Consider the following 16,733-nt stretch of genomic DNA (forward strand, 5'->3'; position numbering starts at 1 on the left):
GTGTTGCCAAGTTGAGTCAGCAGTGAGGTGAGCACGCGCTCACGGGAAGAGATGAGCCGGGACAACGTCTGAGGCGAAGAAGTAAGGCCCGTTGACCAGCGGGCTCGTTTGGGATATTCCTCCACAGCGGCTGGCAGCGCCGTGTATGCACAGTGCAGCCAGCTGCTTGGCGAGTTTGTCAGCAGCGCCCACGGGTCGTGTTTCGTCGTGCTCCCTCACTGGGCACGCCTCTGCCAGAGGCGTGCCCCCAGTGGGCTTCACCACCCGCAGCCGCCCCGCTTGGCGCAGCGCCGCCATCGGGCCTTGTACTCGGCATCAAAGGGTGTCAGCAGGGGCGCCCCTGACGCCTCGGAGGCGCTGCAGATGACCGGCACGAGGGGCGGGGAGTGTGTCACGCAGTCGGGTGACCCGTGGCTGCGTGAGACTCACAGCCCCCGGCAGCCTGAGGGGAATTCAATGACAGACTCAAGCACGAGTAACTGGGAGGTGCAGTCGGTGGGGCTGCCGCGCCCTCCACGGCCCACACACTCACTTGTAAATTGCGTCGCACGCACGCGCCATGACGTCGCCGCCCGTCTTGCCCCCCACAAGGGCGCTCATCACCGCTGCCGGCTCGTCCAGCCTGCAGAGTGATATGTTTGCGGCGCGTCCGGCGTCTCACTGTGTAGCACAGCACAGCGCGTCCGAACACAGCTTGCTGAGCCGAACCCAAGAGGATGCTGCTAAACCTCAGCTTGCTCTGCACGCGAGCCCTGTCCTGGTCGCGGCGCGCGGGCTCATCCCGGTCCAAACACGACCAAGCACATTGTGCTCAGTACCGGCGGGCTCTCACCTGAGCGCCATGCGGATGGCCAGCCCCACCGGGTTGAGGTCCATCCAGAGGCTCGTCTCATTCTCCCCCATCTTGAAGTCCTGCAGCCGCACCTTGCACACAAACGGCGTCAGCCAGCCGTACCACCTCACCCCCGCGCGCGCCCCGGTCGCGTTGACGCGCCCCGGCACAGACTCCAGCCACGCCCGCAGCCGCGCGGCCTGGGCCTCCCGGCGCGCCTCGGGTAGCGCTGCGAGGGCCGCCTTGACGGCCGCGACGCTGGTGAAGCGGCGGGCGTCGATCCTCAGGAGGGCCGGGTCGACGGCGCCGGCGGGGGCGGCTGACAGCAGCTGCGTGATCTGGACCACGGGGTCAAGGGTCGTGCCGATCTGGGTGAACGGCATCTTGAGCGTCGAGTTGCAGGCCATCTCTGCAGCCGTGGGGTCGAGAAGCGGGGCAGCGGGGCGAGGCAAGGTTGGTCATCATCGACGCTCTGCAATCGTGGTGCGTATCATGGTCTCTTGCGCTTGTGGTTGAGGGTGGCAGGGGGGGGGGATGGGGGCGCCAGGCTGCGCAGCAGGTGGGTTGCTCATTTGCGGCTGGGCGGCTCAAGCGCAGAGCCGCTGCGTGTCTGTACGGCTGCAGTTCAGGGAGCATCTCCTGCTGCTTGTGGCAGCGCCGGGCCACCCACCTGGTGCGTAGACCACGGCGCACATTCGGGCAACCCACGAGGACATCTTGTCCTGCGGTGGTGGCAGGGGTTACCACGCACGGTATTCACTGTGATGGCACATGCCAGCTGTCACCAGCAGCCTCTTGGTGCGCAAGAGGTCTCTCTCCTGCGTTCACACGCACGCACGCACGCACACACACACACACGCACGCACGCACACTCACACACACACACACACACACACAGAGTCGCACATGCACGTGCACACACACAGACACATACGTGCATGATCACACATCGGGGTGCGCGTGGTCTCCAACTGTCCCTCGTGCCTGGCTCCAGCCTCAGCTCCCCAACACGCAGAACCAAAAGAATACAGTCTTGGCCTGCGAGCTGCAGGCCAAGGCCGCCAGCGAGCCACCCCGCAGACATACAGACCGTCAACCACCTGAATCCAACCCACCTGGTTGAATGCAGCCCGGTACCTCGGGTCGGTCCTCATCGCCTCGGCAATGATGGCACCCGGCTCCCCGGTCACCAGCCGCCCCCCCTCCTCCTCGTCATAGCCCCCGAGGTACATTATCTTGGTGCCGTTGGCGTCCCACGACGTCGACAGCGTCGGCTGCTCGATGGCATTGTCGAAAGCGAGGGAGGCGTTGTAGGCCACGGCCGCCACCACCATCCCCCAGGGCTTGAACCCGGCGGCCGCGGCGGACAGCGGGGAGACGACCATGCCAAACGGGCAGACGGCGTCCTTCCAAGTGGTCGGGATTGCTGCAAGCGCCGCCCGCGGCTGCTCGCACATCTTGGAGGGGAGGGACTCCAGCAGGCGCTGCGCAATGGGCTGCAGGGCGGGGGGCAGGTAGGCCTGCGCCTTGGCCACCTTGGCGTCGCCCAGGGCGGTGAACCTGCGGCCAGGCGGTGGCGCCGCGTGACCGCGTGTCGAGCACCGCAGCCGGCACATCAGCCGCCACATCACCCGTCACAGCCGCCGCCACAACAGCTGGTTGACGCCGCAGCAAGCTCTGCTCAAAACATGGACTGTGGCGCGTGCTAATGACCCTGCACGTCCTTCCTTTGCAGCCATTGCCTCTGCTGGCGGCATCCCGCACAGCATGGCGCCGCCCCTCTCATGAGCTCACCGCTGGAACGACCGCACCAGCAGGCGGTACAGCAGGTTGGACCCCTCATACTCCACTCCCTTGCCGCCCTGAACCCGCGTCTGGTTGCCGGCCGCCTTGGGGGCCGCCGCGCCCCGCCAGGTAAACGGCGCGCCCGCGCGCGCCAGGAAGCCCTGCCAATAGGTGGGCGCAGCCTTGGACACGTGCGCGGCAAAGGCGCCGCCAAGGGCAGACGTGAGGTTGGCGCCCTTGGGCAGCTTGAGACCGCACGCCTTGACAGGGTCCAGCAGGACCCCGCACAGCCGCGCCTGCAGCGCCGCGGCCTGGGTGGCGTTCCCGCCCTTTGCCAGCAGCGCCGCCGCGCCGCCGGCCGTGCGCGGGGACGCGGCGAGCAAGTCCAGGGCGGCGCGCTGGCTCGAGGGGCGCGGCAGCAGGGCGGCGGCAGCCTTGAGAGGGCACAGCTGGTCCGCCAGCTGCAGGGGCACCTGCGCCAGCCCCTTGGCTCCAAGCTGGCACAGCTGCGTGGGCAGGGTGTCGGCCCACGCTGACAGCGCGGGCAGCACCTGCGGAGCACGGCACGGCGCGGCACAAGTCGCAGCAGGCAAGGTGGTTTGGTGTAGCAAGCATGCGCTGCTGCTTCAGGCTTGGGGCGTGAACGACTGGCAAATTTGCAAGGCAAGGGGCGTGAGTACCAGGCGCAGCGGCGGCGCACGCACCGGGTCTGGGAGGGCAGAGCGAACCCAGCGCAGGTGCAGCGGCAGGCCGACCGCGTGCGCGCCGTGCGCAGCCAGCAGCACTGTCAGCGCCACCACCAGCAGAAGGGCCCCATTGCGTTCCATAGTCTTTTTTATATGAGCTTGTGCTATGTCGAGTTTGACTTGCGCGAGCTGCAAGCGCGCTCAGAACATGATACTGCAGCTGGACAGGCCGCGCACTTCTATATCGCGCATATTATAAAGAAGAGTCACTGTTCTGTAATATAAACAGCAAGACGACAGTCGTCGTGCTCAAGTTGTGTGCAGTGCAGCTGCCCAGCAATCCACCGGCTGGCTCCCCCCCACCCCCCTCATCAGGAGCAGCCGACCCCTGCCTCAGAGGGACTGGCAGCCGTACAGCCCTTTGCAGGTGGTATATACATACATATAGAGCCTATCACCTTTGATTTTCAGCCAAACTGCCAAAACAAACACTTGCATTCCAGTGCGCAACCGGACCCATTGCTGCCAGAGCCCCCACATGTGCCCCCATTGGAACACAGCAGGGGTGGTGCTCCCTCCTTGAGGCTACTGACGAGCTTAGTTGCATGGCAGGCGTGGTTTGAATGCGGCACCGTGGCTGTGACAGACGACCTTACAGTTGCTGCATGCGTCCATCGTGGCACATTGCTGGGGGCATGAGGGGGCAGGGGCGGCCGGGTGGAGTTGCAAGAAACAACCATGAAGGGGTCATGTGAGCTTGCAAAGTCCGTGTGACAGTTTGAATCAATGAAGGCCTATTCAAATATTGAAATGCAGCAGTGAACCGCCGTCAGCGTTACCCCCCACCCACTTCGCCGCCGCCGCCCCCTTCGAGCAGCCGGTCCAATTCTTGCAGCAGCTGCAGAAAATCGGGAGGCAGCTGCGCCTCAAAGTGAAGCCGCTCCCCGGTAAAAGGGTGGTCAAACCCCAGCGTGAGAGCGTGCAGCGCGGGGCGGCCGAATGCGTCAAGGGCGGCCTTGATGCCGGGAACGAGGCTGGCGCGCCGGCCGGCGAGCGCGCGGGCGGCGGCAGCATTGCCGGGGCTGTACGTGTCATCCGCCACGAGTGGGTTGCCCATGTGTTTTGCATGGACCCTGCGAGACACAAGGGTTCGACGCAAGTGGCCAAAGGGCCGGGTAGAGTGGGGTGTCGTGTTGTGTAATGCTGCATCCCCGGGCCACGCCCCGTACGCGTTGCAAATCATTTGATTTGTGGCGGTGCAGCCGCTCCCGTGTCACAGCTCAAGCGATAACAAATATTTCAAGTCAGTTATCCAAGGGATGTGCGCGAAGCCATGAATGGCTCATTTCAGGCCACATCGCATGGGGAATGTGCCCCCCCCCTGCATCCCTGCATCCACCTGATCTGGTGGGTACGCCCCGTCTCCAGCTTCCACTCGACCAGCGCCGCCGCGCCGCCCCCGACCCGCCGCAGCAGGCGGTAGTTGCTGGCCGCCGTCCTGCCCCTGGCGGCGCCATAGCCCAGCGCCGTCATGCGCAGGCGGTCCCGGGGGTCGCGGGCGATGTTGGTCGCGACACGGCCGTTGGGGGTGGAGGGTGCCCCCAGGGTGACTGATTGGTAGATACGCGAGACCTGCCGGGCGGGGCGAGGAGCAGAAAGAGGAGGGAGATTTTGTGGTGGCTTACAACTCTTGGTGTGCAGGCGTGTTGGACAGGTGCAGAGCGGCAGCAAGGAACTGACATCAAGACTGTAATCCTCGACCACAGCTATTTACAGCACCCCGCTGGCATCGGCGCCACGGCTGGCCAGCCGAGCTTGAGTGTGTCATCATCATCATCATTTATCCGTGATCCCGGCGCCCCCCACCAAGCCTCTGCCGGCAGCTCACCGTCCGCGCCTTGAACTGCTCACACAGCCGCGTGTGGGCCAGGTCGTCCTTGGCCACCACCATGAGGCCGCTGGTGCCCTTGTCCAGACGGTGGACGATGCCCGGCCGCAGCACGCCCGGCGGCGGCGCCGGCGACGCAGCCACCGCTGCAGCATCCACTGCCCCTGCCCCAGGTTTCTCTGGCAATCCGTTTCTTGCTGCTGCTGACGGTCTCGACGACTGCTGTTGCTGCTGCTGCTGCTGCTGCTGCTGCTGCTGTTGTGATCGATCAAGCAGCTCCTCGGCCCCTTCTCCCTCGGCGTCAGCGTCTTCGTCATACAACTCTGACATGGGCGCACCAATGCGGTAAGAGGGCAATTGGCAGACCGGACAAACCACCCCAGCCGCAAGGCAGCACTCAGTCAAGGCTGCGGCCCCTCTCGTCACTTCAACCCCCCCCCCTTCAACTACGCCGCCTTGCCTTCCAACAATAAGAAATTCGATTGCACAACCAGACCCCATTTCCCCGTCACCAACCATCATCGCCATCATCGTCGTCACCCTCCGAGTCGCCCCCCGCCAGCAGCCCGCCGCCGCCCGCGCGCGCGCTGCCGCTGGCCACCGTCATGGGCGGCAGCCCGCAGTGCCCCAGCAGCGCGTTGACCAGGGTGCCACGCGAGTGGCCGGGGGACAGGTGGACCACCATGCCCGGGGCCTGCGGGGCGCGAGCGAATGCATGCGTGCATGCTTATGTGTCAACATGTGTGCAGGCGTGTAAAGCATGCGTAATTTTGGGGGAGGGGGCAGGCGCGGCCGGCTTGACATGACTCGTGAGGGAGCAAAGAGCGGCCTGACAGCGCGCACGGGCTGGTCAAACCATTCCCATGCCGCAGCTGATCCCACCCCGAGGGACCCCGATTGCTGCCCCCCGCCCCCTGCCCTCCCTCACCTTGTTGACCACGATGAGGTGGCGGTCCTCGTAGACCACATCAAGCGGGATCGACTCAGGCTCAGCCTGGCGCCAAAATGAGGGGAAGATAAGCGGGCGCGATCCCATTGCAGAACATCAATTAGTGCGTGGGTCGAGGGCGTGCGGCCCGTGTTGAGGCTGGAAGCTGCTGGCGGAACAGGAGGCCCTCGAGAGGCGAGCCGCACGCGCGGGGCCGATACTGCACGCATTCGCAGGCCGGCTGTCTCACTTAAAAACGCCCACCAGGTGGGCGCTCTGCCCCGCAACCCGCAGCCCCCCTCTGCCTCACCGTGCACGGCTCCGGCGGCAGCAGGCTGCAGGCGACCTCGTCCCCCGCCCGCACGGTCGCCGAGGGCTTGGCCGCGGGGGCGCCGTTGACGCTGACGAGGCCAGCCCTGATGCTGGCCTGGATCTTGGCGCGGCTGGCGTCCGGCAGCTGGGCAGACAGGTAGGCGTCCAGGCGGACCTTGGGCTGGGGAGGGCAGCCGCGGGGAAAGGTGGCGGGGCTCAAAGCAGGGCACAGGGGTTCGAGCAGAGGGGTTGGTGGCGGCGCGATCGAATGTTGTATACCGAGTCTTCTGAGTTAGTTGGCCGGGGCCCGCAGCAGCCATTTGTGCGGAGGCACCACGCCGCAAATGCAGGGAGGCACGCACAACAGAAAGAAAGTGCAGGGGCCACTGCATCGCGCACCTTGCCGCCGAGCTGCTGAAGCGCCACCCGAAACGCAAAGGGCGTGTCGAGAGTGTCCTCCGCAGACGCAATGGTGCCATCTGATTGTGCTGCCGCTGCCAAGGTGCTGCTGCCGCCCCTGCTAGCCGATGTGGCGCAGCAGCGGGCGGCCTGCACTACCGCAGCATGATGTGCCGGCGGCTGCGCGCTCGCCCACGGGACGGAGCGGCTGGTGCAGGCGACGGCGCGGCCACCGCCGCAGCGGCCGCGGCGCGGCGAGCACCAGCGCTGAGCAGCGGGTGCCCTACAATTGCAGATAACTTGGTGTAGCCTCAAACCACGCCTCAGCAACATCCAACGGATAGCCGCTTCTCTCGGTGCACTCTACACCGTCGGCAAGGTGTGGTCCATATGGTGTGCCCCGTAGCTACCTGCTGCCCCGGGGCAACAGGGGACCCTGCCCCGTTGCAACGCGAGCGGTACAGAAAGGTTGTTGGTGATGGTACAAACCTTATCCACAACAGATGTGGCCAAGCGGCGCGCAGACTGACTTGGACTGATGAATGATCTGAGCGATGCCGACTGGAGCCCCGAGCACGCTAGCGGCTCTGACAATGATACAAGCGTGACTAGGGGACTGTGTCAGGGCGGGCGGCGCGTGCCTAAGCTGCCTGGCGAGGATCAGATGCATGAGATGGACCCACTTGTGCCGGTCTTTGGCACAATTCAACACATGCCGCATCATGGCAAGGCCCCCACGCTGCGAAGCCAGGGCGGCGGCCAAAGGAGCGGCAGGCATAACCAAGACGCCAGGCTCGCCATAAAATATCATCTCCATGCTCAGCGTCACAGCAGTGTCAGTCAGGTGCTGGCCAAAGTCAAACGAGCGCATGACGTGTGCATCCAACTCCTCGTGGTAGATCTGGCCCGAGGACAGCATGTACGTGTGGGGCAGCTCTTGTGCAAACTGCGTAGGCGCATGTGCAGCGTCGGCAAAGCGGCGTGCATCATCCACACTGACGAGGCCTCCCAGATTCCTTGCAAACTCATACGTGCGATCCCAAGGCGAGGGGGTTGCCGCAGGCTCAGCGCCTGGGCCCGCACCACTTGGGGGCTCGGCCAGCTCTGGCGTTGGGGATTGTGCACGATCTATACGCTGATCAGGATCAGACGAGCCCAAATCATCTTCTACATCACAACCCCCAACGTGGGCAGAACGTGTTGGGCGGCGTTCTGCTGTCGGGAGGGTGCTGCCCGCGGCTCCAGGTTTGCCGTTGTGGCAGCCCCGGATGGAGCAACTGCAATTGGAAGAGCAAGAGGTGCCGGCTTTGACGCACGGGCATTTTCTGGTCTTGCAGCCTCCCTTGCAAGCACAAAAATGTGCCGCACCGACGGCGCACACAGCCGCTATCATTGCCGCTTCCAAAGTACAAGGGAGAGTGGGCCAGCTGGAGCACCCAGCAAGCTCGTAAGTAAGGGGCTTGAGGTCGCCACCTCTGATACGAGGCACCACTCCAGCCGCCATTCTCAGTGTGTACATGTTGCCAGTGCTGCGCTTCTGAACGACAGCCGGTACCCATTTGCGTGCATTCAGAGGCAAGCGCTTGGCCAGTTTGTCACCGATGTGGACCTTGACGGTGTCCCCAACCTGGTACTGTGGCGCCCCCTTGTTTTTCTCGCGTCGAGCGTTGGCCCTGCGCTGCTTGAAAAGGCTGAGGTCGGCGCGCATTTGCGCCGTGGCTTGGTCTCGCTGTCCGAGCGCGTCTGCCGTGCACACTGGCGGCTTGCCGCTGGCCAACCGAAGCATGCTCACAAATTCAAGGCCGTGGTGGCTCAAGCCTGCCAAGAGCACGCGGATGGGTGCAATAGGTGTGGGGCGTTGGTACATCTTCGGGGAGGAGGCGAGAGATGCCGACTCGTCTCTCCCGTGCAGGACAACATCCGCAAACATGCTGCCGGGACACCTTGCTGGCTCTATCACGGTGTCTGGCGGGCAGCAGCAGCGATGGCTGCAACAGAGTGTGGCGGTGACAGTCCGGTAGCGGGGCAGCGCAGCTGAGCACCAAAGCACGCAAACCTGTGTAGGCAAGTGCAGATACTTTCTTCAACGGGACCCCGCACCTGCACAGCACTCCGCCCCAATATCTTCTGCGTCCTCGTCGCTATTGGGGTGTGGCGCAGCACCTGCAATGCAGGGGAAGCAGTGCGCGCACGCGTGCGTTTGAACTGGCTTGGTGACACCTGTGCCGGTCTCCTGGACTGGGGTGCGGCACGCACCAGAGACCACGGCGCGCAACAGAAATGAATCTCACCAAGTTTTGAGGGTCTGGGAGGTTGCTGTGCCCCAGCGGGGTCGTTGGGCGCGGCAGCAGTCTCGCGGTCGAGCGGCACCATGCTGGGATCTGCTTGAATCCGATCCCACACCGCGTTTGCCTCCTCCGGAGTATCGAAATCAACGTTGATTTGGACATAAACGCCCAGCATAGCCAGGATAATGAGGCCAAAGGCCAAAGTGAAGATCATTTTCACCATCTCCATGCCTGCGGGGGAAAGCAAATTACTGATATAATATACACATCAAGCCAAAACGTTTGGTGGCAGTGTCGTTGCAACGGGGCGCGCCCCGTTGAACGGGGCACTTGAGCTTTGGGGCAGCACACATGCACTAATTGCCCCGAATATTATCAATGTTCGTTCGATTGTATCAATCAATTCATTGTAATGCTCAGCACAGGTCCATCCCGATCTGGTGGTGAGACTGGTGACTCCTTCTCGGCCTCTGTCCACGTGTCAGCAAGTGCAAAGAGCTGCGCCCCTATATACGTGGTGCTGGAGAAGGACGAAGTTATTAGGCAGAAGTCATCTGGTGACACTGCTCTGTAGATGCTGTTCTCAATAAACTTGGCTCACACGCAGTCAAAAACAGTCCAACGATTGACAGGGGCCAATACTTAACTCATTCATCGTCTGCCGTCGGCCACATGTGGCATCGTTGGATGCATTATGCTATTCGACATACTGAAGTTCCCCTGCATGATTAAAGCTGAAACCACAAGTCATGATATGCCGCGCGCTGCGTGCTGCAATCTCACAGCATACCGAAAGCTGTGATATTGTGTCCTATCCTGCTTCACTTACATAAAATATATGTGAAAATATTTCACAAATAAAATGTGTTGGGTGAGGCCAAGTTTGCCCATGAACCACCTGAATCAGTGGATTTCGCAGCCGTCTGTAATCTCAGGTGGCAGCGTCACGTACCCCCGCGCCGTCATCAGAGCCGTGCCGCCATACGTCGCGTGCCCGCCCGCCACGACCAGACCAGGTGACACCTGCACAGTGGTGGTGTTGCGGCGCTTGTCGACATTCCTAAATATTTACACCTTCAAATCGAAAGGTAAGAGCGGCATGAAGGGGCGAGGGCGTTGACTGTAACAAGCAGCGGGGGATTACCGTGCCGCGGTCCAACCCACACCCCAGCCCCCGCACCTTGCGCCACTCGTCCAGCTTGAGCACCTTGGGGTTGGCCACGGGGCTGGCCCCGTCAAGGTGGACAGGGTCGCCAGGCTGGGAGCCCTCTGCGGTGGGTAAACGGGTGCGCACATGGCGTGTTGCAAGCAGGAGGGGTTGGGGAGGAGGTAACAAGGCGAACGCGCGACGCAGCAGCTGGTACCGGGCGCGATAGGGCCACCCCTCTGGCTGCCTCGACAGGGGTGGGGACCCCAAAGGACAAACAATAGTTCAGCTAGGACCCTGCAGAACACTGCAGGCGACCTGCTGCAATGCAGTAGCATCAGGCTCCCAGGCCCACCGGCTCCCCGTACGAGCAGCAACCCACCCGGTGGCACCAGTGCCCGCACGATAGCCTCTCCCCCGCTGCCAGTGCCCTCTGCCGCCAGCACCATCGCCTCTGATGGCTCTCCTGATGGCCGGGCACGGCGATTGTTTTTGTTGCTGAGTCGTCAAGGCGCAGCTTTTGGGAGGATTGACCGGGGTGCCCAGGGAATCCAACGGGCAGGATGTCATACAAAGCAACCAGATGGCCCAAGCAAACGCTCTATCACAAGATAACAACAAGCAGCAATGGTCACTCCTGCATGTGGTACACAGCCGCACAGCACCGCCCGTGGGCTGAGTGTTCTGGGGGTCATCTGCCCTCCCCCCATTCCCACCAGCCAGCTTGGCGGGCTTGAGGTTAGAGACCACGCACAGCAGCTTCCCCACCAGGTCCTCGGGTTTGAGGTACTGCTGCAGCCCAGCCTGGTGGGTGGGTTTGGATTGTGGTTTGAGGTTTTATGGTCCAGGAACGGCGACGCGGCATTCCCTCAAAACTACCTTGCACTGGCTGTGGAGGACACCAGTAAACGCTGCTGCGCAGATGCCCGCCGGGTTTAAGTCGCCCAAGCCCCACCGCCCGACGTGGAGAGCAGCCGTGCGCACCATGATTTGGCGTGTGTCCCCTGCCCCCAGGTCTGCGCTGAGCTTGAGCAGCTTCTCAGAGTTTGGCTGCGGCACTGCGCTCAGGATGCGCGCCACCTGCCAGGCAGGGCGGAGGAAGAGGAAGCATTGATTCAAGTGCGCCTGTCTGCTTCATGCATGTCAGTGTATGCATGCATGCATGTGCGCGTCTTTGTCAGCGTTGCTATGCTGGTTCTGCGCCTCTCGAGGTGAAGCACCGCGTCATTGAGTTGGGGGTTGCTACCAGCTCTGCAGTGGCAGCAGCACGCGGACTGGCAGCCATGCTTGCAAAGGCTGCCTGCCTTTTGGGGATCACATCCGGGGTGCTTTGCTTGCCCACCTTGATCTGGACCTTGGCCTGGAACGCGGTGGGGTCGCCCGCAGCAGCTGCAGCGGGCGTCGCTGGCTTGGAGGCAGCTGCCTTGGCGGGCTTGGCTGCTGCAGGCGCAGGAGCGCTGGCAGGTGCTGCTGCGGTGCAATCGGATTGGTTCTGTGGGTGGTGGCAATGGTCGCTAGAAGCCATTGAGTGCCAAATGCCGTGTCCGGTCGCCAGGCTCTTGGCACCTGCCGCAGACCGCACCTGCTGCTGCTGTGCTTGCAGCCGGCACTTGTGCAGCTGATGCCGAGGCTGCCACCCCAGCCAAGATGGCGTCGAGCTTGGCTATGGCCTTGTCAATGGCACTACTGGCCGCCATGTTTGCAAATATTTTGCGAGATTGAGTTGATCTGCTGTGCAGTGGTCACCGCAATTTTCAAGTTCGAATGACGAACATATGTAATGTAGAATATCGAAGTATCACACGCTACCGAATCGTTAGCTGGAGTCCAGATCTCGATACCGTAGTTCGAAATGGACGAGGGTACAGCTACGCTCATTATTCAATCCAACTGGCGGCGCTGGCGCGTACAAAGATTTATGCATGCCGCAAGAGACGAGCTGGCGGCACTGGAGGCAGCTCTGCCCGCCCCTCATCTGATGCTGCTCGCGCCGGCGACGCGGTGTGCGCTCTCCCGTCCACTTGAGGCAACGGCAGTGATTGCTGGCTCAGCGGCTGCATCGCAAAAGGTTGCTGCAGCAGGATGGACCACTCATGAGGACCGACATGACACAGCAGCAGTGCCCGACACAGCATGTCGGGAGCTCCCAGAAAGCAGCAGTGTGCGCGAGGCCCCGACGTACTACGCCGCAGGCAGGAGCAGTGTCAGTGGGTGCTCAGCAAGACAGGGCGGTGGCAGTATTGTAGCAGCGTGGCGCGGCAGTAGCGACAGTGGCAGCGGCTACAGCAACCATTTCGGCGTACATGAGCCAGCTTGCGTCACAGTAGCAGCCTTGGCTGGCCGAGTGGCCAACGCCGCCAGCCCTGGGCCTGAGCAGGGGATCCCAGCCACTTTTGTTCCAGCGGGGTTGGATGCAGCAGTGGACGTGATGGCACAGCAGCGCTTTCAGGCGGCGCACCCTCCAACACCCGGCAGCCCCATGGGCAGCAGGGCCTGTCCAGCACGGCGGCCTGCAGCCCGTGCGGGCAGCCCTGTTGCCGCGCCTGGCAGCGAGAGGCAAGGCTCCCCTGTCGCCCAAGGCAACGGCATCTCTTGTGACTTGCTTCATTCCTCATCGCCCAGAGCAGCTGCGGGCAGCAGGGCCGCTGGAGGTGCTTGCTCTGGCAGCCCAGGAAACATGCTGTGTGCGAGCGCCTCGCAATGCCTGATGAATGACGGTCCGGCCGCGCCGGCGGCTGTGGTGCTGCTGGGGGTGTGCCAGCAGCTGGGCGGCTCTGATGAGGGCGGCCCAGTGTTTGCGGCTGAAGTGGCCCCGGCAGGTGGTGAACCAGTGGCATCGCCCGGCTGCGCCGCCTCGGACAGCCGCAGCAGCCGCAGTGGCGAAGAGGCTGGGGTGTCATGCACCTTGCAGAGTGGGGGTCCAGTTTCAGGCGCTGCCGACACAGAGGTTGCTATGGCAGCTGAAGCCCAGCAGTCGCTGCTGCCGCCAATGTCGCCGCAGAAGCGGCAGCAGGGCGCTGGGCAGGGGGCGCGGGACAAGGCAGCACATGCTGCCGCACATGGCAGGGCAGCAGAAAAGGGTGGCAATCAGGCAATGCAGACACAGCGGCGATGCCAGGAAGGCGCCACCACGCGAAGTTCCTCGCGACCGGACGAGGCAAGCCATGCTCCCAGCAGCAGAGCAGATGGCCATGGCGTTGGAGCTGACAACAGCAGTTCTGCAGCAGGGGCGGGGTGGCCTGGGCAGCTGCCACATGAGGTGGAGGAGGGGGAGGAGGCGAAAGAGGGAAGACAGCAGGTGCAGGTGGAAGGGGCGACGCCTGTGGAACAGCCGCTCCGAGAGGAGGCGGAGGGGCAACAGCAGCATGCGGAAGAAGAGCAGCCAAGAAACCGGCAACAGCAGCAGCAGCAGAACCAACAACAGCACCAGAATCAACAGCAGCCGGAGCAGGAGAAGGAGCAGCAGCAGCAGCAGCTTCAGAAGCAGCAGGAAGAGCAGCGGGAGCAGGGGCCAGCTGGCACCCTGCTGGACATCAGCATCACTGCAACTGCGCATCCGCCTGCAGGCTCGCCGATGGAGCGTGGCTGTGCGGGTGAAGTGCAGCGGGTGGAGGCGGCCGGCTTTGCGGCGTCAGTGGAGGAGCTGAGTGGCCTGCTGGCGCAGCTGGCAGCACGCAGGGCGGAGCTGGAGGCGGCGCATTCGGGGCAGCCGCCTCAGTCAAAGCCGGCTACGGCAGGGCTGAGCTTGTGATAGGCGGCAACATAAGCTGCCAATTTGGACAACAACATCTGTGTTGCTTGCAAGGCGCCGATGGTGTCCCAGTACGTCTAAGCTTGGGTCTCATTTTACAGGAGGCTGCTATGTGAATTGGAACACATGCTGCTGCGCGTGCAACGTGTGTAAGCGTCATCTACTGACCAGCTGGCTTTCTGTTTAGTCCCGGCTCTTCGTTATGTGGGGTGGAACGTGGCCTTTGGTTGGCGGCGGTGCAAAGCGGCGGACATCCATTGAGCGCAAGGCGGGTGAATGTCTGCAATGCCAGCCTGTGTCTCAAGAGGCATTTCGTCAGTTGCTGCCGCTACTATTGACGCTGGTGCTTCCTTTGAGCATTACAAGCCCAAACGATCCAGGCACATTCAGCGAGCCTGCGATAGTCAGTTCAAACACAATCAAGCACGGCCGCTGCCACCATTGCCATCGGTGGGGGGGGGGCAACGTACACGCCTACGAGCTACGTGGGTGTGCAGGTGAAGCGGCGCCCCAGGCAGAACAATTCAGGGTGGGGACAGTCAATGCCAGAGAAAAACGCAGCCAGACAGAGACTGGCTGAATGGCTATGGCTATGCACATGGGCTGTAGGCAGTGACACCTGCTGCCAGTTCTGCTGCTGCTGCAGCATCTGCTGCTGCTGCTGCTGCTGCTGCTGCTGCTGCTACCCTGCTGCTGCTGGTGTTGCTGCTGCTACTGATTGATTACAAGGTCGTCAGGCATAAGAAAAGCAGGGTGAGGTGACGTTTTTGTTGCAACGGCAGGCTTCAGGAGCCTTGCACGCGAGGGTAACACGGCAGGACAAGCATTCCTGATGATTTGCAAATTGGTGAAGCGGGCGGAGGCAGCGCAGCAAGACGGCCACCAGGGATGGTTGAATGGATGGAGAGGATTGAAAGACCAGGAGCTTATCTCTCACCCCGTGGACCAACAAATCATGGAATAGAGTCTCGCAGGTATCAGGGGAAGGGCGGGTATCAATACATTGACGAAAACAACGGAATGATGGCTACATGCCATTTGTGTGTGCTGGCCCATGCTGGCCAGCATGATTCATGCGTACTTGTCACAAAACGGGCATGGTTGCCCTGTCACGTGCGCCGCCAGCTGTGGACCCCCGGACAGCTGCCGCCAGCCGTTTGCTCTGATCACGGAGCGGCGGGCCCCACCGTGGCGGGGGTGGTGATGGCGTTGACTGTGTCCAGGGCGTCCTTGATGTTCTGGGGGATGGTCTTGAGGAACAGCTCCTGCACGTTCTTGTCGGCGGCCAGGCCCTTGGCCAGCTTGAAGAGGGCCTCCTTGCTGCTGGAGGCGCCGTTCTCAAGGCCGGGGACGTCCTTCATCGGGGGGATGGTGCCGTTCTGGGCGGGCGAGTGGGGAGGGGGTTAATTTGCAAACCAATGAGAATTGATTTTATGAAAATGCCCGGCGATGCATGTGAGTTTGCATTGGCGGGTGGTTGGTGGGGTGAGAGGGAGGTCTGGTGGGCGGAGGATGGCAAGTTGCGCCGTGGCTGAGGCGTGCCAGACAGCCTGCGAGATGCGGAGGTCAGACGAAGAGCCCCCCGCTGACAACGAGGGCGCCTTAGACTACCCGCCAAAACAGCAGGCTACGCAATGCACACAATGTGTTTGCACATGGCAGGGCACTCACAAACTTGTCGAGGCCGGTGCTCTTCTTGACGTTGTCAAACGCGTCCGCCAGTGCCCCCTTGAACTGGTCTGTGATGTTCTGGAACTTGATCTCGCCAAAGGGGTTGGTCAGGTGGGGCGGCTTGATCTTCGCCAGGCCCTCCGCAACAGTCAGGTTGGGCAGGTTGGGCAGGCTGGGCAGGCTCGGGAGGCTGGGCAGGCTGGGGAGGGCCGGCAGGTTTGGCAGGCTGGGGAAGTGGGGGGCCTTGAGCTTGGCCAGCCCCTCGGCCAGCTCCGCCCTCTTCTCCGCAAAAGCCTCCGCGGCGGCACCCCCAGTCTTGGCTGCCCGGCCCGTGAGCTCGTTGAAGCGTGCGGCGGCGCCGGAGAGCGTAGAGTCGAGGGCGGCCTGCGCATCGGCGACGGCGGGCTTGACCGACGAGACCACCACCTTGGGCGTCTTGGAGGCCTGGTTCCTGGCCTCGGAGAAGGCCTCCATGAAGGGCACTGGTTGGGGATGCAGAGATGGTGGTTGGCATGATGATGTGTGTGAACAACTAAATTCGATTATCAGTGCGTGTGTGCGCGCACGCGTTGTGTCATTGTGCAGGCGCACGTGTTGGTTTCTGTTGGTGGTGGTTTATACATCGGCGTGTTATCTGGGGGTGGGGCGTCAAGGATGGGGCATCATACCAGCCCTGCACGCCGCGTTGGCAAGCAAGGCCAGTGTGTGTTTGGGCATGAGAATGGAATACACATGACACTGACGTCGCATCCGTCAGCGATGCAGCTGGAACCAGCTGGGTCGCTCACTGCAATCGGTGCGCTCGGCGTTGGTCGTCTCGCCCATCGGGCAGAGCTTGCAGGCCACGCGCTGGTTGGGCTCGTCGGTGTAGCTGCCCGGCAGGCAGGCCACGCAGCGCGGCGTCTGGCCAGTGAACATTGCGTAGGTGCCGGGGTTGCAGGCGCAGCGTGTCTTCTGAGCGTTGGGCGCGCTGTTCTCCAGGCACTCGCGCCTAGGCGCACGAGGGGCGCGGGAGGTGTGCAGCGCCGTGCATCAGAGACTGGCGG

At 62.8% G+C, this 16,733-nt stretch overlaps 4 protein-coding genes across 4 annotated transcripts; 1 reads left to right on the forward strand and 3 right to left on the reverse strand.

Moving 5' to 3' along the window:
- Positions 1–528: 528 nt before the first annotated feature.
- Positions 529–7,554, reverse strand: MNEG_2460 (ribosomal large subunit pseudouridine synthase D; the record flags this gene model as incomplete). Its single annotated transcript, XM_014049058.1, has 13 exons — positions 529–622; positions 833–1,241; positions 1,503–1,554; positions 1,948–2,392; positions 2,627–3,168; positions 4,154–4,436; positions 4,703–4,935; positions 5,192–5,514; positions 5,708–5,885; positions 6,120–6,185; positions 6,430–6,612; positions 6,831–6,948; positions 7,514–7,554. 13 exons carry the CDS (start codon positions 7,552–7,554, stop codon positions 529–531), a joined length of 2,967 nt encoding a protein of 988 aa, XP_013904512.1.
- Positions 7,555–10,021: 2,467 nt separating this feature from the next.
- Positions 10,022–11,962, reverse strand: MNEG_2461 (methionyl-tRNA synthetase; the record flags this gene model as incomplete). Its single annotated transcript, XM_014049059.1, has 7 exons — positions 10,022–10,141; positions 10,299–10,387; positions 10,648–10,731; positions 10,982–11,069; positions 11,250–11,345; positions 11,608–11,705; positions 11,848–11,962. The coding sequence occupies 7 exons, from the start codon at positions 11,960–11,962 to the stop codon at positions 10,022–10,024; spliced, it is 690 nt and encodes a 229-aa protein (XP_013904513.1).
- A 1,010-nt stretch (positions 11,963–12,972) lies between these two features.
- On the forward strand, positions 12,973–14,016 carry MNEG_2462 (hypothetical protein; the record flags this gene model as incomplete). Its single annotated transcript, XM_014049060.1, has 1 exon — positions 12,973–14,016. One exon carries the CDS (start codon positions 12,973–12,975, stop codon positions 14,014–14,016), a length of 1,044 nt encoding a protein of 347 aa, XP_013904514.1.
- A 1,166-nt stretch (positions 14,017–15,182) lies between these two features.
- On the reverse strand, positions 15,183–16,605 carry MNEG_2463 (hypothetical protein; the record flags this gene model as incomplete). The annotated part of the gene is made up of 3 exons (XM_014049061.1): positions 15,183–15,395; positions 15,688–16,169; positions 16,476–16,605. 3 exons carry the CDS (start codon positions 16,603–16,605, stop codon positions 15,183–15,185), a joined length of 825 nt encoding a protein of 274 aa, XP_013904515.1.
- Positions 16,606–16,733: the final 128 nt, after the last annotated feature.

Source organism: Monoraphidium neglectum (assembly GCF_000611645.1).
Source record: "Monoraphidium neglectum strain SAG 48.87 unplaced genomic scaffold scaffold00279, whole genome shotgun sequence".
NCBI lineage: Eukaryota > Viridiplantae > Chlorophyta > Chlorophyceae > Sphaeropleales > Selenastraceae > Monoraphidium > Monoraphidium neglectum.